The sequence below is a fragment of the Corythoichthys intestinalis genome, chromosome 7 (assembly GCF_030265065.1).
Source record: "Corythoichthys intestinalis isolate RoL2023-P3 chromosome 7, ASM3026506v1, whole genome shotgun sequence".
Taxonomy (NCBI): Eukaryota; Metazoa; Chordata; class Actinopteri; order Syngnathiformes; family Syngnathidae; genus Corythoichthys; species Corythoichthys intestinalis.
The window spans coordinates 13,250,776-13,274,701 of NC_080401.1; the positions used below are offsets into that span (position 1 = coordinate 13,250,776).

A 23,926-nucleotide genomic window follows, 5' to 3' on the forward strand; every position below is an offset into this window, starting at 1 on the left:
ACCCACTATGATGGGGAACACTACCTGATAGCAGTATCCCTGTGGCCATACACTCGAGCACCCTGCGCAAAGCTTCTCCTGGGCTAAGCGGGCCCGTGGCACTGCCGATAACCTTCTCCACCAGCAACTCCATCGCCTAAATAACAGGAAATTTGTATTGACTTTCACAAGTTGACATTCTCCCTAATAACTCAAACCCTCAAGCTTTATTTAATTTCGTTATGGATAGAAAAAAAACATAGAAAACTCACCCAGCTCGGAACTTTCGCCCAGACGGGTACTCGCTGACTTAAATCACGCAAGACTCGAATGATGATCACACAAGACTGCAGCCCATTGGCACGAGCCTTTAGCATAAGGATTAGTGTACATATGATGATTATATTGTCCACAGGGTTAATGGCTTCAGTAAAAATCTTATGCATGCAAAACATTTACCTGAAACCATTTGGCATGACGCAGTGTGGCCAAGTGTTCCAAACATTTTTGCCTATTCAGAAGATCGGTCGGATCATTGTCTGCCACATCTGATTGAGATAACACACGGACATTCTTGGTTATCACAGTAAAGAAAGGTGCAGTGGAATCTGTTTTTCACGAGGGACCAGAGATTTCCTTTCTTCCTTTAAAATGAGTTTTTCCTTCTTCAAAATGTTAGTGAGAAACAGAGGAAGAAGGATCAAAAAGTATGCAACTCAAAAAAGAAGCCACACTGTCTTGTGCTTGTTTATTTTGTGTGAAAAAAAACTTTTCATATAAAAATTGTTGAAATCTATAATGGGCCATTGTGGAGACATTGCTGGCATCTAGTTATGAAAGTGCCGATCGTCACACATTAATAGACGTCCTTATATTTCGGTTCCATTTGGCTACGAGAGAGAGAACCTCTGAGTGCGATACTGTGCAGTTCTACACCATTGTAAATTCTGACCAAAAAAATGACTCAGAATTGTTGTCTTCTTTTATTAGATTGTAAATCTTGTATTGGTTATCAATTGCAGTGATATACAAACCAGTGTACGATGGCACATTACTAGCCTTGCAGGGCAAGACGGACCTGCCAGATTCTCCACGCAGTACTGTCTTGACAACCTAAAGTCGTCCAACCAGCTATTGGTCTTTTGTGGTCCGCACCAATCAGGGGAAAGAGGTGGGAGCTACAGACATCACATCACCAGTAAGTGACTATCTGGTTGAATACAATGACGGCGTGCAAAGCGGTTTTTGAAAATAGGTCCGAACGCTGAAGTTTTGTCAGAAACTGAATTTACTCAATAAAAGAGGAGCAAAGATCACTAAAAGCTTTTGTTTGATGGGGAAAATGTTTTTGCTCTTCTCCTGACCAGCGTACATCCAATACGTCATACTATACTGTAGCTCAATTTGGATTGGTCAGTGATGAGTGTGACGAGAAGAGCCATCATCCAATTCAATCAACAGCCATATGATTTTTGAAGGTTCCTCCCATGAAAAGTTCCAAATGGAGCTTTCCCTGATGGACTTGCGAAATATTTCCATGGCGCATATACAGTGATCCCTCGCGAATTTTGCGGTTCACATTTCGGGGATTCAGTGCAGCACGGGGTTTTAAAAAGTATTTATCAAAAAATAAAAATGAAAAAATACGCATCGTTTCATTTTGAGGCGCAAAGGACATTGTTTTGACAGGACTCAGGGGCTTTGCACCTTCCCACAGGCACTCATACAAAGTGTGGAATTGGTTCCTGCTGCGAGATTGACACATCAGAGCACCAATGAGCATTATTTGCAGCCTCTCAAAGCGATGAGACCGCCAATAAGTGCACTATCGCAGTCTCCCCCGTTATGATCGACGGACGAGTCCACCAGATTCATCTCGTGAGCTGATTGGCTGTACACATCACAACCACGGCCAGGCTCTTACCTTTTTCTATCCATCAGTCTCATGAGGCAATTTCAACAAGAGGACCTACCGGGTCATTTTCAGTAGTACCATTTAGCTTTTTACCCACTTTGAGAGCACCCAAAACCTGTTACGAACCTCCACAACCTCTGGGGGGATTTTAACCTCTTTTACCATTTTTTTCCCCCAAAAATGGAGCACTCTATCCTCGCCAAACAGCTCCAGGACCTCTGAGGGGATATTCATCTTTAATTTTCACCATTTTATCCACTTTGAGAGCACTAAAAGCCTGGTATAAACCTCCAACATCTCTGGGGGAATTTGAACTTGCTTTTTACCTGCAAATGAAGCCTCATATCTCCACTAAATGCCCCCATGTGCCAAGTTTCCCCCTCGTATCACGCAGGTACTGTAATTTAACTCTGTTTTTTAACTTTTCGCAGGGGGTTCTGGTTCCCATTGACCACGAAAAAGGAGTGATTACTGTAAGGAACAGTCCATCTGGCATGCCAGGCTAGCACAATACTGAGCAATAAGAGCTCATCAGGTGTGCTGCGGTAAATAAACAAGTGTCACAAATTTGGACTAAAAATGATTATAAAGAATAACAAGTTAATGTCATCTACCTATGTCAATGGCAGATGGTAACAGGCAAAAGAAAATGCTAGCTAGAAGACATTACCAAATTAATCTGTGTATTCACGTGTAGTCACATTTTAAGTGGCGTGGGGTTTGCTTTTTTTTTTTTTTTTATGTGAAATGAGTGTCTTGCCTCAATCAGTGTTGTTTTCGTCACTAATGACGATAACGAAAATATTCCGTCAACGAATTTTTTCTTCATGACGATGACAAGACGATAACAAGCTAAAAACGTGTTTTGGGAGGCTAAAACATAACGAGCCAGTTGCCAGTTTTCGTCTGACGAGACGAGAATGAGAGGAAAATCGCAAAGGTTTCAGTCACGTGTTCACAATGTGTGACATTTTAAGTGTAGTTAGCCTGCATCGTAGCAGCGTCTGCTTGTGTCACTCTTGTGACATGCTGCAGCCGCCCCCCCACCCTCATCAGTGTCCTCCAGTCTCAAGGCTTGCACACACGGTAGGATTTGTTTTCTCATCTTGGCCAGAGAGAATATGCAATGTTGCTGTAGCCCAGACATGTCCAAAGTCCGGCCCGGGGGCCAAATGCGGCCCGTGGTCAAATTTCATCCGGCCCCCAGGCGCTGTCATAGAATCAGTAACGTGTGGCCCGCACACAAACTTAATAAATTGGTCGGCAGTACTGCTACCAACATATGAAGTAGCTTACACACTAAATGCTGCTCCTCATTTACCCACTAAGAGGCAGCAGCACTCTAAGCAACATTACCCCGTGTGACCCTTTACTTCCAATTTTCTAAAATGGCGACAATCAATAAAAAAAAGAAAGTTGACTGCGATGGCCGACGCTTCAAGGATAGGTGGAAATTGAACTATTTCTTCACTAAAATACGCAACAACTGTGTCTGCCTCAGTTGCAAAGAGACAGTCCATGTTTTCAAAGATTTCGATGTGAGGCGATATTACCAAACAAGACACGCTGACATGTACAAGATTACAGGGAAGATACGCAGCAAGAAATTGAAGCAACTTGAAGCTAGTTTAATTTCACAGCAGCAGTATTTCGCAAGAGCCCGAGAGTCGAAAGAGAACGCCACAAAGGCTAGTTGCGAGATCGTTGAAATTATGAATTAAAAAAAATAATAATAAAGCAAATGTGACACACAGAATGGCTTGCTACAATTTGTTTAAATATATTGTTCTACGTAAAGGACGTCAGCCAAGGTCGGCCCCCCACATTTTTACCACACCAAATCTGGCCCCCTTTGCAAAAAGTTTGGACACCCCTGCTCTAGCCTTCAGATTTCTGTGCTGAGTGATCATCACACACTACATGTGTGTTGGCGTTAGCATAGCGTTCGTGTTAGCATTAGGCTAATGTTAACGGCGAGAGTCCTCTTAAACTCTCTAACAACTTTTTTTTTTTTTTTTTTTTTATACATACAGTTCATGGCGTCCAGGTGGGTATTATTCATTGACAATAATGTACTGTTTCTATAATCACCAAGTTGACATTGCCCTTGTAGACGCTACAACATGTGTTGGTCTGTCAATGTTCATTCGAAATAGTTGGAAAAATTTATTTTAGAGTCTTTTTTTTTTTTTTTAATTTTACAGACGAAAAATTTTTTGTAAACGACAAAAAACAAGATTCAGACAAACATATTTTGAGATGACTAAAATAAGAGTAATAAGTATAATCGTCCAAAAGACAGACGAAAAGTAAAAGGGCGGCCGAAAACAACACTGGCCTCAATAAAGGTTGTGAAAAACTGTTGAATTGTAGATCTGTCTATTTTACCTATCATCAAAGAGCCTCCATCAAGCAAAAATATTTTTATCACTTGGAAATCATTAAAAACATGCACTTTAAATTTTAACTTTGTTTGTAGATAGAAGTTTCTCCCCAGGCAATCTTAAATCAAAAAAGGAACACTTTCTGCTGTCATAAACAATTGACATCATGCGTTTCAAGGGAACTACATGTCAGTAACAATTTTAATATTTGATCCTAATATGCCTTTCCTGCTTTGGCACCTATATTAAAAATTAACCTTCCTGGGTAAGGATGCTTCTGTCTTATCATTCCTCGATGTAAGAAAACAAGTTTAAAATGAACCACTATCGCCCGACTCCCTCTACTGGTTAACTCAAACCTTCATGGAATTATTAATAAAATTAATCAGCCCTGGGACAAAAAAACTGAAACAGGGCTCAGAGGATCGTTGTGCATACATACTTAGCATATACCCACCAAATGGCTAGATAAAGAAAATATTAGGGAAATTAAGTCATCTTACATTCCTTAATGAGAGGAACACAATTGAGTAATACTAAAACAGAATATATATAGTAATTTGCAACAATCTTTTGTGTGGAGATTTTTTGGGAGCAAGAAGGGGTTCGTTAATTGAGCTTGGTCATAAATTTAGGGCACTTTTTGTAAACTGCATATTTGACTTCAAACAGGCTAATTAATGAAAACAAATCCAGCCCTTATAAAGTTCATGCCATCATGCCACTTAGAATGAATGACCATTATTTTGACAAGGTATAATTGGTTGAACACCATTAATATGTGTTGCTGCTCCACAAAGCTCATTAAATATGGGCCACTTGGTGTCATTCACTTCTCTATTCCTTATGCTGCAAACATGACTTTCATAACAGTCATATCTAGGTCAGCTTATATATATGATCAGTGACAGAAAATCAATGAAAAAATCTCAACCATGCTTTCTTAATGGAACACACAATAAATACTTATTATTTGGAGCAAGGCTGTTTCACCTCAATAATTATGGGAGGGGAAATGAAGGAAGATGGATCCGTCAATAATGTCCAAATGTAATGATTGAATGAATGCAGCATCTGTGCGGAAAACACTCAAGCTCCTTGAGAATGCCACTTAAAGACGTCAGGAGGAGCTTGATATGGATAAAGATTGACGTCGCCTCATAGTTAACTTGTGGAAATGCAATAAATTTAGAACCCACAATATGGACAGAGGTTTTTGGCCACCTACAGGTGGTGTTATAGCACCACATTATTATCACTGTAATGTATTATGGTCCCCTAAAACAGTTTTTGCAACTATTTTCAGTGTGTCTGTAGGGATTTTTGTCATTTAAAGAGGTCAGATATCAGATAGGATTGCAAAACTTGAATTTCATGGGTGGCCCAATACTTTTGTCCATATAATAATACTGTATTTTTCAAACTATAAGGCACACAGGATTATAATGCGCACAATTAATGTACGAGTTTTTTCATACATATGGCGCACTTGATTATAAAGCACATGAGTAATCATTGTACTGTATTTGTTTTAGCTCTCCATCTTATTTATCGATTTTAATTGTTGTATGTTGGCTTTCATGAACAATGTGTGTCTAGAGCACTTTACCGGAGCAGTATAGTATAATTCAGTTATGTACCAACAATATAGGTTTGAGGTCATTAAGTACAACCCCAATTCATACATAAAGTGCACTAGATTATAAATTGCACTGTCAATTCTTGGGGAAAGAAATACTGATTTTAAGTGTGCCTTATAGTCTGAACAATATGGTAATACAGTGGTCCCCAAACTCTTGAAACTGCACACGTTTGGGGAATGTGAAAGGCCACAGGTTTGAGACACACTAATGAAATAACAAATAAGCAAAAGTATGTCTTGAATTATGTGTTCTTATTAATTATATCCATCTGTATTAAGACAGTGATAGAATGTATGATTTTTCACAATGATTATCAACAATGATTTGGGAAGATTTGAAATAGACAATTATGCAAAACCTGTTGTCAACGGCACAATGTGGGTGACCCCTGTAATAGCGTACCAACATATGTTTTCCTTAAAATTACGTACTCATTTTCTCAGTTTAAACCTTTGACCTGTCATCTATATATTCTATTCTGAAGAAAATATGGAAATTTGGTACTTCCACATCATCGTCACAATCTGTATAGTGTCCCAATTTTTTCTGGAATCGAATATGATCAAAAGCACAATAGTTTAATAATGCATTTGATCTATGCATTAAATGTATACTACTGTGTTGCTGAGATCTCTAGTAACATGCCAATATGTGATTTTATGTTTTTTTAACACATTTTTGGGGGGGGGTAGAAGAAAATTGTGATATTGTGGTAATGTCCCTTGAACATGAGTGTCTGGGTTCTCGCAAGATAAATCTAAAATATACACTTCTAGTGGCACAGCATACACTCTAGTGCAGACATGTCCAAAGTCCGGCCCGGGGGCCAAATGCGCCCCGTGGTCAAATTTCATCCGGCCCCCAGCCTCTGTCATAAAAATAACATCTGGCCTGCACACAGACTTAATAAATTGGTCAGCAGTACTGCAACCAGCATATGAGGTAGCTTACACACGAAATGCTGCTCCTCGTTTACCCACTAAAAAGCAGCAGCACTTTAACTCTTTATTGCCAAATGTATCACATTTGATGCACCAAAAATTTCATGATTTTCAGACAAATTTAGAATTTTGACATTTCTTTTTGAAAAAAAAAAATTAAATAAAATGATGGATGCAAGTCAACACATGCATCTGTAGGTTCCATGAGAAAAAAACATGATTTAGCATGGGTTATAGATATTAGAGGGCTTATTACACATATTCATTTTGACTTTTGCCTTGAAAAAAAAGGTTTCGTTAGGACATTATTTTTCAAATTTTGTGATTCTCTGATAATTGCTTCATGTTGCAGGTATTTAAGGGCTAAGCAACATTACTCAGTGTGACTCTACTTCCAATTTTCTAAAATGGCGACAATCAACAAAAAAAAGTTGACTGTGACGGCTGACGCTTCAAGGATAGATGGAAATTGGACTATTTATTCACTAAAATACGCAACAACTAAGTCTTGCCTCATTTGCAAAGAGACAGTCGCTGTTTTTAAATATTTCAATGTGAGGCGATATTACCAAACAAGACACGATGACATGTACGACAAGATTACAGGGAACATACGCAGCGAGAAATTGATGCAACTTGAAGCTAGTTTAATTTCACAGCAGTAGTATTTCGCAAGGCCCGAGAGTCGAAAGAAAACGCCGCAAAGGCTAGTTGCGAGATTATTGAAATTATTCATTAAAAAAAATAAAGCAAATGTGACACACTGAATGGCTTGCTAAATTTTGCTTAAATATATTGTTCTACGTAAAGGACGTCAGCCAAGGTCGGCCCCCAACATTTTTACCACGCCAAATCTGGCCCCCTTAGCAAAAAGTTTGGACACCCCTGCTCTAGTGGCACAGAAAGGTCGGAGAGCCCGGCTTTTGATTCCCATGTTGTAAAGTAAACAAAATATTCAGGGTTGGTTGCAAAAAAAAAAAGCGGGGGTGAAAGCATTGTGACAAATAAGTATGAGGATTATTTAAGGTTTACAGGGTAAAACACAGCTTGGATCTGAATCAGGTCCAATCCAGCTAAAATTTGGGCAATTCCGACTGCAAAAGGGTAGGAGTGGGGTTTATACTGTGAGTGTATTAGACACAGTGCCAACATGTGCTTCTCTGGTACTAAAAGCTTTGGCTTCTCTAACCTTTCTCAGCCGCTTTTCCTCCTGCCTGCTTGTCCTTCTCAGCAGCAGGGTCGTCCCTCATGAGTGGCGATGTGAGAGAAATGGTCACTCGCATTATGGGCTCCTTGCTCGATATAATGACGATGTTGGCCTCCTCTGGGTGAGCCTGCACCTCATACTGATCTTCAGAAAATGTCTGCCGGTTAAAAGGACACTTGGAATTACTCACTACAGAGGAGGTGGGGTACATATGAGGGGGCAATGAGCCTTATTAGGTAAAGTTACAGGGCAATTATTTTTTTAAAGACTACTAAAAATACAGTTCACTTGACAATATATGTACAAAAATAATGTTTTGGGAAGGAGCATGAACAGTTTGAAAACCCCATATCTCACTCTGTAGGATTCAGGTGTCATAACCAGGCAGTGCATCTAAAGATCAGTGGATTCAACATTGTGTGTACAGAAGGTACACTCTTATTTTAACACAACAATCAAGTCATCGACTTCTGCCTTTCTTCCAATGGACCTTCAGACAAAAATGTTGTTCCTCTCTTAAGCAGTGGCCTAATTCGTTGAGATAATTCATATTGATCGGTAAGCTAAAAACCACTCTGGGACGTGAGAGCAACCCATATTGCAAAAAAAGTGAGATTGTTAATAACAATCAAAACCTTGAGGTCTCCTGCAATGCAAGTTATTTGACACAGTGCTGACATAACCTACAAAATACAACGCATTCATTTTGAAATCCTAAGTTATCCGACCACACAGCCAAGCAAAAACAAGAAAATAAGCTCTTCCTGCAAAAGAATGGAAGAAAAAAGCTTTTCACATTTTTGTAGAGAAGAGCACCATGACTGCTTCCAAATGGATTATTGATAAAACAATAGTGATACATGGGTGAGTTTTTCTTACCGCCATTTCTTTGGGCAGCTGCTTAGCAATGCTCATAAGTAAGGAGACGGTGGGTTTCTTGATGGTGAGAAGGATGAGATGAACATTCGTGTCGCCCCGAAGTAGCAGGCCTTTGGCCAAGATGCCCGCACGCATGACACCTTTTAACAGATGTGTGGAGGTCCCAGTGCTAACAGAAGATGGGGGTGGGGAGGTGCAAAACTCAATAGATTGAATGGCATTTTTAGTTGCAATATTTTTTCAATTGTTTTGTTGTCTTAATAAGTTAAAACTCCTTTTACAGTCTTGTCAATATAATTAATCTTTATGTATTTGAAAAAACTAACCAAATTCTTTTTACAAAAGATCCTCAGTCCACGGGCTTCCTACCAACACATTCATACAATTATAATAAAAAACAAATTAACATTAAACCGAATAAAATAAATACACTGGTTTTGAAATCAATTAACAATAATTCATTTCTCATATTTTTTTTAGACATCCAATTCATTTACACTGGGAGGATTGGTTGCAAATGCTTCAGTGCTGCTGAACGCACTTGACGTCCAATCCACTTTGAGTGGGATGTCAAATTAAAACAAAAAATAACCAGTAAAAACAGAAATCCACTCTGGTGGAGCTAAAGTTGATTATTAATATAGTTTCCTTTTTAATTTCATAGTACAGTATTTAATTCATTGACTGCTATTGACAATGATAGACGTCAAACTCATTTAAACTGGGAGGAATAGCTGTGAATGTTCATGTTTCAGTGCCACTGATGGTACTGGACGTCCAATCCATCGCTGTCACCCTTTCCCAGTGAAATTGGATTGGACGTCTAGTGCCGTTATTTGTATGGTTGGGAATCTCTGGCATGAAGCCGATTCTATATGTATCTAGATACACAGGTTACGATTCGATTAAAAAACGATACATTTTTATGGCCGAGCGATTCGATACGGTTCGATACAGAGTGAAAACGATACGATAGTAAACATTTGTTGTGTGTGTTCGTACAGTATTTTACACATATAAAAAAGACCACATTTCTAAGAGCAAAATTAAACAACAAAATTTCATACCAATGTTATGTTTTTTTTTTGTTTTTTTGTTTTTTTTAATGAAAAAAAAAAAAAAAAAAAAGGCTTACTATATGACCGTTATTTTGTTGGATGGGATTGATAATAAAACTCCAGTGACAGAAAACAATAAAGAGCAGTAATTCAATTACTGTATTTCCTGGTGTTTTGAACACAAGTGGTAAGTAATTTAAGTGCAAACTTTCAACGTAAACATCTTACAAACAAAAAATATTAATTATATGCAGCAGCTCTAGAAAAAAAGAATTAAACCTGCAATTTTATCATAAATAAATAATAAATTATGCTTTACCACTGGTATAATTGTTTAACCTTATACACAGCAAAGTCTTTCACTTATGCCTGTGTTTCCACATTTTTTACTCCTCATCACTGTCCATATCTTTTTTGAAGGGCAGATTTTTTTTTTTCCTGAGGAAGATCAACTAATCCACATGTTCATGTTTAAATAGACTGCATTTCGTGGAAAAAAAAAATCTCCAGAGGGTTGTGCTGCCCTTTCTACCATTGTAGTGGGTTATTTTTCAAGGTTAAAAACTCACAATCTCTGTACCGCTCCACACTTCACACTAGCCCTGTCCCATGCGAACAGATCTGGCTGCCTTCCTCACTTCAAAGTCCGACTTTTGTTTTCCTGGGTGCGTTGAAAATCAATCGCTGGACGTCGCTAGCGTCGGTGCTCAAACTGTCCATTGTTTTAGCATGTTGCTTTGTTGCCACTACTAGTTTCGTTTTGGGCTGAGAAGAAAACGCTACAGAGCGTGCGTTACAGTGGTTTTGTTTGCTCTCGTGTTGTTATGACACGCCCGTGACGATCAGGTAATGACGGTGACTAGTAGCGGTTCTGTCGAAATGCATGGGAAGTTGAGGCAACCACGACCGTGAGTTGTGCTTGTCCATATTATATCATGCGTGCGGTCTCAATCTAAGTGCGCTGTATGGTGAATGACACAAGCGCAGCATGTGAAGTAAAAGCTAAATTATTATCCCATTAAGCAATGCATTAAACTAGGCCTAAGAAGCCGATTCTTGTGCTCGCGATAGCCGAATTCTATCTCTACTATCGGTTCATTGAATATTTAATGGCTAATTACTGTTGAATGGTAACTTTACTATCAATACAGCTGTATCTCTCACCTGTAAAACCGGATATCCAGTCGTATCGGTTTATCATTCTCAAGCTTACTTAGTTGCCTGAGTTAAATGAGTGCCCTGTAAGGGTTTTACGTTTTGTGTATTGCTGTCATAACCTGCAGTGATGCCTAAATTCCTACCTTTTCACGTCTTCATTCTCAGTAGCAGCAGTAGAGGTGTTCTCCTCAAACAGATTGTCTGACACCATCTTCAGGGCTCGTTCAGAGTGGGAGACAATCCTCTGGACAGCCTGCAACAACTCCTCCCCCGGGTAAATAGTGGCATGTTTGGCCATCACAAGGCGGTCATCGGGTGAACCTGGTCGCCTCATACAAGGCTTAAAGGGTGTAAATACACTTGTCAATAATCGATCACGTTGGAGATAAAGAGGGCAGATTATATGAAGTGAACCCAAAAAAAGTCATTGGCGAAAACTCACCAGCAGAGGGGGCACAGGCATACCAGGGTGGCTCATGAGAGGTGGGGGAGCCATACTGCGTCTCTGCTCCCCCCAGTACATATGCTCCTCCTCCATTCTTCTCCAGTACATGTCCTCCTCGTATCGCCTGCACAAGAGGGGAATGCTAGTCCTGTATTTTTCAGACTATAAGTCACAGTATTTTTCATAGTTCCACAGCATGTCAAATGTGGCCATTGTAACAAAAATGTGCGTGAGATATGAATGGCGTGGCCGTCGGTAATGTCCAAAAAACTGAATGCTCCCCGGAAAAAAAGGCCAGCTGTTCTGGAAAAGGTACTTTCTGATCTTTTTCCAAGCCAAATTATCTAGCAAACCTGATCAGAGGAATGAAGGAACATCTAAAAAAAATAATACTAATTGACAGAATGGGACATTTAAGAAATATTCATTTTAAAGCAAACGTGTAATCCACCTTACAATAAGTAGTATGTAAAAAACATCCCCACCCAAAAAAAAAAATATATACATATATATATACATATATATATATATATATATATATATATATTTTTTTTTTTCCATTATCATCCAGACCTCATTTCCATGTGCCAGCGCTGCTGGTCTTCTTGCTGTCTTTTCAGCAACGCCTTCTGCTTCTTCAGATTAATCTCCTGAAGCTTTCTGTTTCGGTTATTGGCTTTAATTTCCACTGGGAGCTCTGGGTTCACTTTCCTCTATAGGAACAGCAATATCACCATAAAAGACATGTAAGTAATGTATCACAAAATACAGCTGTAACTTTAGTTACCTTGTATTGAAGTCTGTGCCGTCTTCCCTTCAGGTGCATGTCTTTAGCATTTGGATCATTGAAACTACACTCACATAGTTTACAATGGAACCAAATCACTTTGCCGTCGCTGTTATGCACCTATAAAGCACACTGAGTTATGTACTGCACAAAATAAAATCATACCTTACGGTGATTTTCCTTAGTTACCTCCTCAACATAGTCATTCCCAACTGGCTGGATGTCCCCCTGGACCTTGATATAATCTTCTGGCACAGTTGGCTCTACATTCCCCGCTGCCGCCAGAGGTGGTGCGGCTGTCAAAGCTGCTTGAGCACTGGCTGGTTTACACGCTGCAAGAGAATAACCCTTTTTATGACACTAATTTAACTGCCATTGACGGCTTAAAGCGTCCAATCCATTTTTACTGGGAAAGGCTCGCAGTGAATGATAGCTGCTATACCTTCTAGACAAAATGGATTGACGTCATGCGCCATCAATGGCACAGAGACAAACATTCACAGGCATTCCTTCCAGTTTAAATGAATTGAATGTCTATCTAAATAAGTCTTTCTCAAATAGAGGGGCACGTCGTCCAGCTTTGTGTTACATCACTAAACCAGCGAGCACTGTTAGCATCATATACTGTATTTTTCGGACTGTAAGTCGCACCTGAGTACAAGTTGCACCAGCCATAAAATGCCCAACGAAGAGGAAAAAAACATATATAGGTCGCACCGGAGTATAAGTCGCATTTTGGGGGGAAATTTACTTGATCAAATCCAACACATAGAACAGATATGTCATCTTGAAAGGAAATTTAAAATAAAAATGCAATAGAGAACAACATGCTGAATAAGTCCACAGTATGACAATGTTACATGATGCATGAAAAACGAAATGCGAACGTGGCCGTTATGTTAATGTAACATAGCTATTAAGAGTTATTCAGATGACTATAGCATAGAGAACATGCTAACAAGTTTACAAAACAGTGTCACTCCAAAACACCAAAGTAACATGTGAAATGATATAATAATGTGTTAATAATTTCACACATAAGTCGCTCCAGAGTATAAGTCGCACCCCCAGCCAAACTATGAAAAAAACTGCGACTTATAGTCTGAAAAATACAGTAAAGTGGCATAACAATATGCTGTGTAAAAAAAAAAAAAAAACACATCATAGCCAAGAAGCCGATACTGCCTGCAGCAAAAATAAAAACTTTCCTTCAATGACAATGACACAGTCGTTTTTGTTTTATTAATTTTTGCTTTTTCAGTCATATTGCTCAGCATATTGTGCCCTGAGTTAATGTTGCTAATCAATTTATAATTATTATTATTCATTGATTTTATTAAATTGTATTTTTCAGTATCAAATGGTCAAAAAATGTACTTTGCGTATGTTCACAGTTTGGACTTTTCTTTCTTTTTTTATTCAGGAGAATTGATGCGCTTTGATTGTTTGAAAAAATACTAATAATAATAATTAAAAAAAAAAAAAAATGTTCATGAAGTTAGGGGGTTTCCTTATTTTATATTCTCCAGAGGGCTGATGACCAATAAAAATCTGTGAAAGGAACTCCGAAGTCTCATATACAATCAACACGCACGTGCGCCGAGTGCACGCAGCACATGCAAACACACGCAAGCACAAATGTATGCAGGCACCCACGTGGCGATAAATCGCAGCCGGGAAAATTACCGCGCTCATTTTTATTTACTGTGCGATAAATTGACTTATTGCATATCGCGACAGGCTTAATTGTGCATTGAGTGTATGTTTACAGTTTGGATGTGACTTTTTTTTCATTCAGGTTAATTGATGCACTTTCAATCTTTTCTGTTACAAACACAGCGGTGTTAATAAAATTCTCCTTTATTATAAGTTGATCTGTATTATTTTTCTTTAATGTTAACATGGAATCACTTTTATGCAAATGTGTACTTTTAAATTTATTGACAAATGTTACCATTTACAGTGACGGCAGAGTTAGGGGGGAGGTCACGAAGTGTTTACGTCTTCCTGAGGGTGGGGGGCTGCAACATAAAATTAAGAAGCACTGATCTAAATCAACTTTCGTATCACTCGGGTACATAACCAGAGTATTTCATTTTATTTTAATTCTATTAATTTTGTTTTTAATTAATATTTTATTGACTTATAAATGTATTCTATTCATTTCAATGTGTGTATTATATATAAATGGGTACCGCACGAATGCTATTTTTAGACTGCAAGGCTGCGTGACGTCACCATCGTAACCGGGAGAGGGTCAACATACAAGTGCGCTCGCATACAACCCATGCTAGTCCTGCTTGTTTTCTGCCGGTAATCTCTCAAAAACGAACCTGCCGAGTAAAATCTGCTGCTATGGAACAAGGATGAGTTCTTCATACGTTTCCCGAAGCCAAAAAAACAGAGGGAAAGATGTGAAGAATGGATCAACTTGTGCGGACGTCCAAAAGACCAGTTTAAAGCCAGCTAGGTGAAGCCTTTCACCTTCATATGCAGGAGACTTTTTGTTGGGGGCCACGGTCCTACAGATGAGTATGCTGATCCATTGCCTGCCACAGCCTGCCCCGAAGAGGTAAGCCATTTTGATATTTTTACTTTTTTTTAGCGTGGCGTTTTGCCATGCTGCTTCTGTCTGACAATGAATGACCTGAAAAAAAATGGTATCTGACTGCCACTGTTGTTACCTTTTCTGTTGTAAAGAAACAACAAGTAAGGGGGGAGTTTAAATAAATCAATAGAATTAAGATGTTTTTAATGAAAAAAATCAAAAGTGTTCGTTAGCTGTCACAGAGTAGCATTTGCGATCGCTACACAAAAATAGTAATATAAATGAATTCCAAGAACGGTCAGAGATGTAAGACAACCAAAGGACATAATATATAAGAAAGACAGAGTATATGGTGGTGAATGTCACTGTCAGTAGCATAAGGCAATTTACACAGAAAAAGGTGTCGATAAAAAAAGCTACCTCTGGATCAGGTCGGCTCTTTTTCCCCGTCTTTTTCAGCCCTCGACACTCAAGCCATCTCTTTAACAGAACATTTGTATGTTCTTCCACATCTTTACCAGTGAATTTGGCACCAGGGACATCATTTTCAGACAAAATTGATAGGTTTAGCTCAGTAAACATCTGGTTCGTACACTATTTACACGCATCTAGCATGAGGGACAAATGCGAGTTTGACCCCCCTAGCAACAGTTGCTAACGTCAAGAATATTTGATGAGCAAAGGGTACGTGTTACGTGCGCTACGCTATTATAATTGAGATCTGGCTTCCACATGTGCGAACAATATATTTTGATGATAATATTGTGACCTCGGTAAGTTTTACTAGATTACCAAAAATAGCCCCCTTGCCCTAAAAAGAAATGTAAACAAAGCTTTTAATAATTAATAGTAATAATTTGATGTTGTAGGTATGTGTACATTTTTGTACACTGGCACGAGCCAACGCAGATGCGGTGGCGAGGCCGGAAGTGATTCATAGCACATATGGAAACACTATTATTTGCCTTGTTTTTTTTTGTTTTTTTTTTAATTAAAAAAAGATTAATTAAAAGTACACAAATGTGTAAGGGAACTCCCAATATTTTGCGTCGTTTTTTTTTTATTTTTACTATTGGCCACCTGAAAGTGTCGGACTGCTAGTTTGAAGTTTACTGATATTTTGTTCAACAAAACCCCTTACCAACATGTATTTAAAAGAAAGAAAATATACATCTTGCAACCATATTAGCAATAATTAGCTCATATTGAATGTGGAATGCCTTCTCAACTTACCAGTCAAAGTTAACTTGGACGGAACGAGTTTCTTCACATTTGTAATTGTTTTTGCTGCAGTGTTTAAAGAAGGTTTGGGTGCGGCAGTAGACGCAGCAGTGTTTGCTTCCGAGGCCACGTCGGTGGAGGAGCCCGATAGCTTGGTAGTTGTTGATGTCTTCACCAAAACAGGCTCAGTGGAGGGAATAGGCTTGCCCAGTTTGGTGTGCAGTTTCAACACCTTTACAAACACATGCACAAAAAAAGGGGAAAAATAACTAATATTTATCTCATGGTCCAATTCCTGTTGGGTATCTGTCTCGAGAAGATATCAGAACAGTTGAAACATCTGTTTAATGAAACATGGAGCATGCTGGTTGACTTCCTGCCGATCTAAAACAAAGAATTGAACAGCTGCACAAACCTTCTGGTGTTTGGCGCCCCGGATGTGCGCAGTGTAGGCATCAATTCCAGTGCAGGACACATCACACAACTCGCATCGTAAGTGAGTTTGAACCCCTTTGGTTCCATTGCAAGCCCCCGTCTGACTGCCAGTCTTCAGAGCAGCTTCTTTTTTCTTATGTTTCTGGCCCTCAAGGTGCTCCCAATAAGTCTGATTCAAGAAGAAAGAATGTTAAAAAAAAAAACAAATCAGAAAACAATCCTAACACATAAATTGCAATAAAATTAAACCTTGAATAAATATCTAACAATTTATCATTCTCACCTGAGGGCCTGCACAGCTTATCTTACAAATGTCACAGTAATGAAGCTGGGGTGGCTTGGCGGGTCCTTTAGGCTTCGGCAGCTTGTTCTGGTGAAATGCAGGCCTTTTGTAGGTGCTTCCCATTGAAGTCGTCACCATGTTGCTACCGGGATTGCTCCAAGAAGCGCTCGTCAGTTGCTTGGAGCGTGGTTGTTGTTGAGGCTGTTGGGGTGGCGGCTGTTGCTTTCGTTGGTGTGGAGGCTGGGCCGAAGACTGCTGGGCTGAGCGGTAATAGGTGGCAGATGTAGAGGTGTAGCCAGTTGACCCATACGTAGAGTAGCTATGGCCTGTGGGGAAGATAGAAGAACAAAATTAAGTTCAACAGGCAGAAATTTTAATTCACCTGAAACTTCACACTGGCCAGGAAAAAAAGATTAATTTATTTTTTTGACCATCAATAAAATGCCAATTGAAGTCATCTCCAAACTTACCTGACACATACCCGACTATTCATCTCCATTTACCAAATTTAAAGGCAATTATTGATACAGCTCTTCATTAGATTTCAATATGCCATATAGCAGGGGTTTTCAACCCAGTCCTCAAGGCACACTGTGGGTCCTGGTTTTTGTTCCAGCCGATCCAGCAGAGACAGTTGAACCAATGAGGCTTCTGCTAAAACAAGCCACACCTGACTGCAATCAACTGATTGCACTTGTAAAACACCAGATTGGGGAAAAAGTGTTGTCATCTTGTTTGGTAAGAATGAAATCCTGCACCCACAGTGTGCCTTAGTGGAATAGGTTGGGAACCCCTGCCATATAGGACTACTTCATGTCAGGCACATTCATAATAACTTTGTTTTACAAAGTTGAGTTTGACATCTGGTGATGTTGGTAATTTCTCTAGATACAGTGCAAACATTATGATGTTGAGTGTTTTGGCATATAAAAAAGCAATTGATGGATTGTATACCATTAAGTTGATTTGCAGTCTTGTATCTAAAACCAGAAACATTGGCAATTACCGGTAGTCATCAAGTTACGACATACCCAACTTATGTTATTTGGATTTGCGACGTCGGCGTCTCATACACAGTTTTGTCTCCAGTCGTCTTTTTTTTTTTTTTTTTTAAGTGGCGTAACAGTGTGTCTTGTCTGCTACCTCTCAGCATTGATGGGAAGTGCAGTACTGTATATTATTTGTCATTTAATTTAGTTATTTATTAAATCTAAATAGTTGATCTGTAATTGTGATGCATATCTGGTATTTCATTATAATAAGAAGGCAGAGAAAGGGTAAACGGCGCCAGCTTGGTGATGCCCCCCGTTAGCTGCTATTAGCCAACTAGCTTATTAAGCAGCGTCCGTTTTCACCGCTGGACCGGTGCCACTAGTAGCTGCCGTTTTCCTTGTTGAATTGCTCAAGATTTGGACCTTATTTCCCTCGGTATTATTGTGCAGCAAATTTTTTTGTGAGCAAATATGTCTCTATTGATTTACTTTATAGCATAATTGTACGCTCTGTCATGAATGATTGTATTTTCTAGATATGTGTTCATAGTTCGACGGTGACAAATGTCAGTTGTAAGGAGAACTATGGTGTGATCAATGTTAAAGAAGGGAAGAAATAGCTGTCTAATTTTTTTACTTTATTTCATTAATATGATGTATAATACATGTTTTTGGATAGTTATTCTGAGATTAAGGGTATTTAAAGGGTATGTAGCGGCAAAGGGGGTGTGAGACATCAATAGAACCGTTATGTGCCAAGATAACAAATATTGATAAAGTTAACAAAAAAATCAATCACATTAATGAGCAATTATCGAAAATAGATCGAAAATGACGAACATTTCCGAAAGTGTTCCGTAAACAGCCGAATGGGGCGGAGACGTCACGACAAGTGATTGACAGTCGAGGCGGAGCCAGGTGCCATTGTTTTTTAACGACGAGAGAGTAGCGTTGGGGTTTGTTTGACCAAAACATCACAAAAATGGTTCAAAACTGCTGTGCTATGTGGTGTACAAATAGTTATTTATCGGAATATAGTATCCATGAGTTCCTGAACGCGAAAAAAAAAGCTGGACTACACAGACAATGGGTAAAGTTCGTCCGTGCAAAGAGGGCTAATTTTCTAGACACAGCCTCCGGCACGCTTTTCTGTGGAGTGCATTTTTCACCTGAAAGCTTCTCGAACTATGGACAAGTGAAATCGGGTTTTGCTAAAAGACTGCTGCTCAAAGGAGATGCGGTGCCGACCATACAGGCGCAGCCACCTAAATGTCCCGAGATATCAAGAAAGACGACGATGACTGGTAAAGGAGGCTAAAGCTAAGCAAAGGAGGGGAGCAGCCAAGCTCGAAATGGCCAGAGTGAGTATTCTTTTATAATAAAAAAATGTCACACATTGGATACAGGACTGGACACATGTATAAATTCTCGTTCGTAAAATATATAGAACAAATCCTCTGATCCCATTCATATTTGTGTCTGTTGGCAGAGCGAAAAGCTATGATAGCGCAATAAATGATAATTATTCTATGCATTCCTTTATTTTGCAGTCACGGTGTATCAGCTTCACAAAAAGAAATGCAAAACAAATCATTGGTGTTTCCCACACGATCTGCTGCCGATGTTTCATCAGTGTCATTGCTCCCCTCAATGACCGTTTCATTACGGTGCATTGGCGTTCGTTTGAGCTCAAATTGGTAACCTAAAACACCGATTAAAGCTTCGTAACTCTCCTCGTCATCATTAGATGAACATTCGTTACGTCCATCTACGTCAGATTCGTCGCTGAAACTAGAAACGAAATTGTCTGCCATCATCGCCGCCATTCAGTATTAAAGCACTGAGCCTTTTTCTTGTTGAAGAAACACCCCTCACTGTCAATTCTGAATTCTCTTTTATTGACAACGAGGGGTGTTTCTTCATGAGGGAACCTGGAATATGTGCAGGACGAACACAATGCATCAGCATAAACAGCTCAAAACACCCCTAATTCTCCCCTCACTAGAAGGAATTATATTGATGCAGACAGGCGCTGCCCCCCTAGTGGCCGGTGGCACTCTATTCACTTGTCGTGACGTCACGCACACAATCTGCCAGATCTCAGGAGCCGGTCGTTTTAGCTTGACAATCGAGCCAAATTTCTCTCATTTTCTTGTGTGTAATTACACGAAGTGGCATGATATGAATACAAAAGGTATGCTTTTATGGATAAATGATGGAATATTAAAATTTTCCCAGGGCACTACATACCCTTTAAAGGGTTTTGTCCTATTTGCGCGGAAATTCGGGTGGTATCGCCAGCGTAGGAACGGAACTGGTTCATAAACCAGGGACTACCAGTCTTACAAATTTTCTAAACCGTTAACCATTATTGTATCTTACATTTTGTCAAGGTAAAAACACATCACATAGAATTAGATTAATGTGTCAAATTGATCTAATTCATAATGCTGTTATTCATTAATATGCACCTGAATAGTAACAATTGTACTATACTGGTATACTAATTTTTTGAGAAGGACTACTATACTAGTATATATGCATATGAATAGTAACAAGAACATTTAGCTAGCCATTTAAAATTTTTAAAGCGAAAATATCAAAACCATAAGTATAAAAGCTGCAATCGTAAACAAATGTGGGTAAATGAATTTCGAGATATATTTGTTTAAAATGTTATGATAGTGATCATTTGACAACATAAAATAACACACAAATCAAGGCTGCACTTACCTGCAGGTTATTTATGCATGGACACAGCATTTCAGAACACCAGATTTTATCATAATAAAGCACCAATTACACTTGGTAATATGGCTTTAAAATAAGATCCCTGATGTTTCGCACCAAAATCTATTTTCTATTTTACTATAAAACTTTGCCTATAAAACTTTTTCAATGTTTTCTTTTCCAGAAAAGCTCCTTTTACGCCAGGCGGCCGCTAGCCTAATTCGCTAACATAGTAGCATGGTACTTCGTCAATATACATAAAATAAACGCTAACTGTACGGTTTCTTTGCTTTTAACTAAGAATAGAGACTGTTTTACGTCCATATTTATGAAGAATTCGGGGATTTAAGCAGTTATTCACAAGAATTCTCGCCAGAAAAGCTCCTTTTACGCCAGGTGGCCGCTAGCCTCATTCGCTAACATAGTAGTATGGTACTTCGTTAAAATACGTAAAATCAACGTTAACTGTATGGTTTCTTTGCTTTTAACCAAAAATCGAGACTGTTTTACGTCCATATCTATGAAGAATTTGGGGATTTAAGCATTTATTCACAAGAATTTTTGCCAGAAAAGCTCCTTTTATGCCAGGCGGCCGCTAGCCTAATTCGCTAACAGTATATAGTGTATAATGATAATAAAGGAATATTCTATTCTATAATAAGTTGTGATTGTATATAGAATTTATTAATTATCTATTTACATTTTATTTATGATTGATTCTGCATGTTTACCTTAAGTATTAAGTTTCTGATGTTAAATTGAGTGACTTATTAGCTGTTGAAAACTAAACAAAAAAAAAATAAGTTCCTATTTTGGTCAAAAACTTATATGTTAAATATTGCTATTGATCCTGAAAATATAGGTGATTATCTCTGCATTTAGTGATTTTTGTGCATCTAGTGCAGTGCTTCTCAATTATTTTCTGTTACGCCCCCCCCCCAAGGAAGACGTAAATGTTTCGCGCCCCCACCAAACTCTCTGCCGCCATCAGAGTATCATTTGTCTATTACTATTATAAGTACACCTCTGCCTAACATTGTGTCCTTTTTTTCTATTAAAGAAAAAAAGTAACATAGACCAACTTATAATAAAGTATAACTTTATTAACATTGTTTTGTTTGTAACAGAAAAGACTTAACACGCATCAATTTGGCTGAATTAAAAAAAAAAAAAAAAAGTCACATCCGAACTGTAAAAATACACTCAAGGTACATTTTTGACCATTTGATACTGAAAAATGAAATGTAATGAAATCACTAAATAATAACAAATTCAAACAGATTAGAAACATTAACTCATGAGGATAATATGCCAAAAAATATGACCAAAAAAAAAAAAAACTAAAAAGAAAAAAAAGTGTCTTTGGACAGAAGGACAGTTTTTATTTTCGCTGCTCACGGTATCACCTCTTTTGCAATGGTGTGGGGTTATTTTGCACTGAGCATGCTAACAGTGCTCACTGGTTTACTGATATAACACTGACAAAGCGGGACGATTGTTGGCAATATTCGGCACGTTTTCGCTGAAAAACAATCAAGCGGCTTATCAATGAGATTGAGGTCTAATGTCTTTAAGTGGCGTCTTAATTGATTTGGCTTCCGGCTGTCCGCTATAATCATTTTTAGACCCAGTAAACAGTGGTCTTTCCTCATCTCTTACTGTCTCTTACTACTACTATTAAAAGTCAAAGGCAAACGGCCCAAAAAAGCGCACTCTCGGCGGCCGAGGGAGAACCGTAGTTGAGGGCGGTCGTCGTGACGAAAGTCGAAAATGGCACTTCTTAGGCGGACACGTGAGAACCGGAGAAGACAGTGGGCCGCTGCGTGAGTCCGGCCGGAAAACTGCTTTTAAAAACGGCGCAAAGCTCTTCATATCTCTTTTCTGTTTGCTGTTGCTTAGTTCAAAAATACTGCGCACACTCTGAAAATGAGAGCGCCACTGCCACCCACTGAGTGGATGTGCAAGTACACTGTATTCTAGTACGGCAAAAAAAAAAAAAAAAAGCATTTTCCCCGAGGTCACATGCGCCACCCCTGGCATCACTCTGCGTCCCCCTGGGGGAGCTCGCCCCACCATTTGAGAAGTACTGATCTAGTGTAAAATCTGAGACTTTTATAGCCATTTCAAGTTGTGTTATACTTATATAGAAAATAATTAATCGGGATTTTATAAGGGAACGACTACATTTTTTGATGCCGCTGCTCATGGAGACTCATATATGGCTAAGGTACAAGCCCGTTTTGGTTTTAGAACGGTAGCAGCTTTGGTTTTGTAAATATTTGAATTTGAAGTTTTTGAAAATAGGCCACCTACGAATCGGCCCCGTTTCCCGTGTTATGTCAATAGGTTATGAAGTCTAAAAAAAAAAATGTGTTTCTCAGCGGTAGCGTTGTGTGTGTCTGACAGTTTTAAATGCTAAAATATTTCACCCAACTGACATTGGTATCAACATCATTTAAACACCCAAAGCCTCTGAATCTTACAAGATGAGTCATGATTCTTACCAGAGTATGAGGTGGCTGAAGCGGTCGAGCTGAAGGTGGAGCCAGGCTTATAGGATGAAATGGAAGTTTGCGGTTGCTGCGCACTGCTGGACGGTGAGTAGATATTATAGCTGGTGGACACCAAGCTGCTAGGCGTCAGTGGTTTCATCGTTGTAACCTGCCTCTGGAGAGGAGATGGGTGGCTGTATGCGGTGGTGGGGGCTGGAGTGTAAGCACTTTTCACGCCGACTAAAAGAGCAAAGAGGGCAATGAGAAGGGTGACAGGACATCAGATATGCCTGGCGGATCTTCCGGGACTTCCTGTCAAAGTTTTGACCGAGCATTTAACTGGATGCATGAACACCATATGATTATATCATATTATGTATGAAATGATTAGAAAATGCAGGTCAAGTGAACTCCGAGTCCCCTTCTAGCCACTAGAGGGGCAAAGTATTACTAACAGTCCTACCCCATGATTGTAAACTACATTAACAATCTACATATTTTTATAGCTCTCTGATCATTTCAAAGTCGAAATAGTGTAATCGAGTCACTATCTTTTAAACGAATCCTAAAAATACCTGCAGACACATTTTTAAATAATTCAAATCAGAAAATGCTAAGAAAAAAACTTTCTCACCAGTTTGGTAGTAATTGTCAGCAGTACTCCTCTGGGCAGAAGCAATACTCGTCTGGTAGTACTGTTTATTGTCATATGTGGTCACAACAGCAGGTCGGGCATAGTTGTAGTTATCCTGCTACAAATAATATATACAGAATCAAAATCAGGTCAAGCCATTTAACTGTATGGCTTTTAAACTTGAAAGTGATGTAC

The 23,926-nt window shown here is 38.9% G+C and overlaps 1 protein-coding gene across 4 annotated transcripts in view; it reads right to left on the minus strand.

Annotated features, from left to right (window-relative positions):
* Positions 1-23,926, minus strand: part of zfr2 (zinc finger RNA binding protein 2) — a 36,511-nt gene that overhangs the window by 7,026 nt on the left and 5,559 nt on the right. Inside the window, exons 3-18 of one of the 4 annotated variants that reach the window (XM_057841312.1) lie at positions 23,732-23,849; positions 23,271-23,337; positions 23,110-23,195; positions 16,884-17,209; positions 16,581-16,769; positions 16,178-16,397; positions 12,586-12,728; positions 12,397-12,516; positions 12,183-12,322; positions 11,607-11,733; positions 11,308-11,504; positions 8,949-9,117; positions 8,052-8,226; positions 439-527; positions 252-347; positions 25-136 (exon numbers count right to left, since the gene is read on the minus strand). In XM_057841312.1, coding sequence (XP_057697295.1) covers positions 25-136; positions 252-347; positions 439-527; positions 8,052-8,226; positions 8,949-9,117; positions 11,308-11,504; positions 11,607-11,733; positions 12,183-12,322; positions 12,397-12,516; positions 12,586-12,728; positions 16,178-16,397; positions 16,581-16,769; positions 16,884-17,209; positions 23,110-23,195; positions 23,271-23,337; positions 23,732-23,849 — 2,374 coding nt within the window. Of the gene's footprint in view, positions 1-24; positions 137-251; positions 348-438; positions 528-8,051; positions 8,227-8,948; positions 9,118-11,307; positions 11,505-11,606; positions 11,734-12,182; positions 12,323-12,396; positions 12,517-12,585; positions 12,729-16,177; positions 16,398-16,580; positions 16,770-16,883; positions 17,210-23,109; positions 23,338-23,731; positions 23,850-23,926 lie in introns of all 4 variants that reach the window. The other 3 variants (XM_057841313.1, XM_057841311.1, XM_057841310.1) reach the window with 3 other exon arrangements.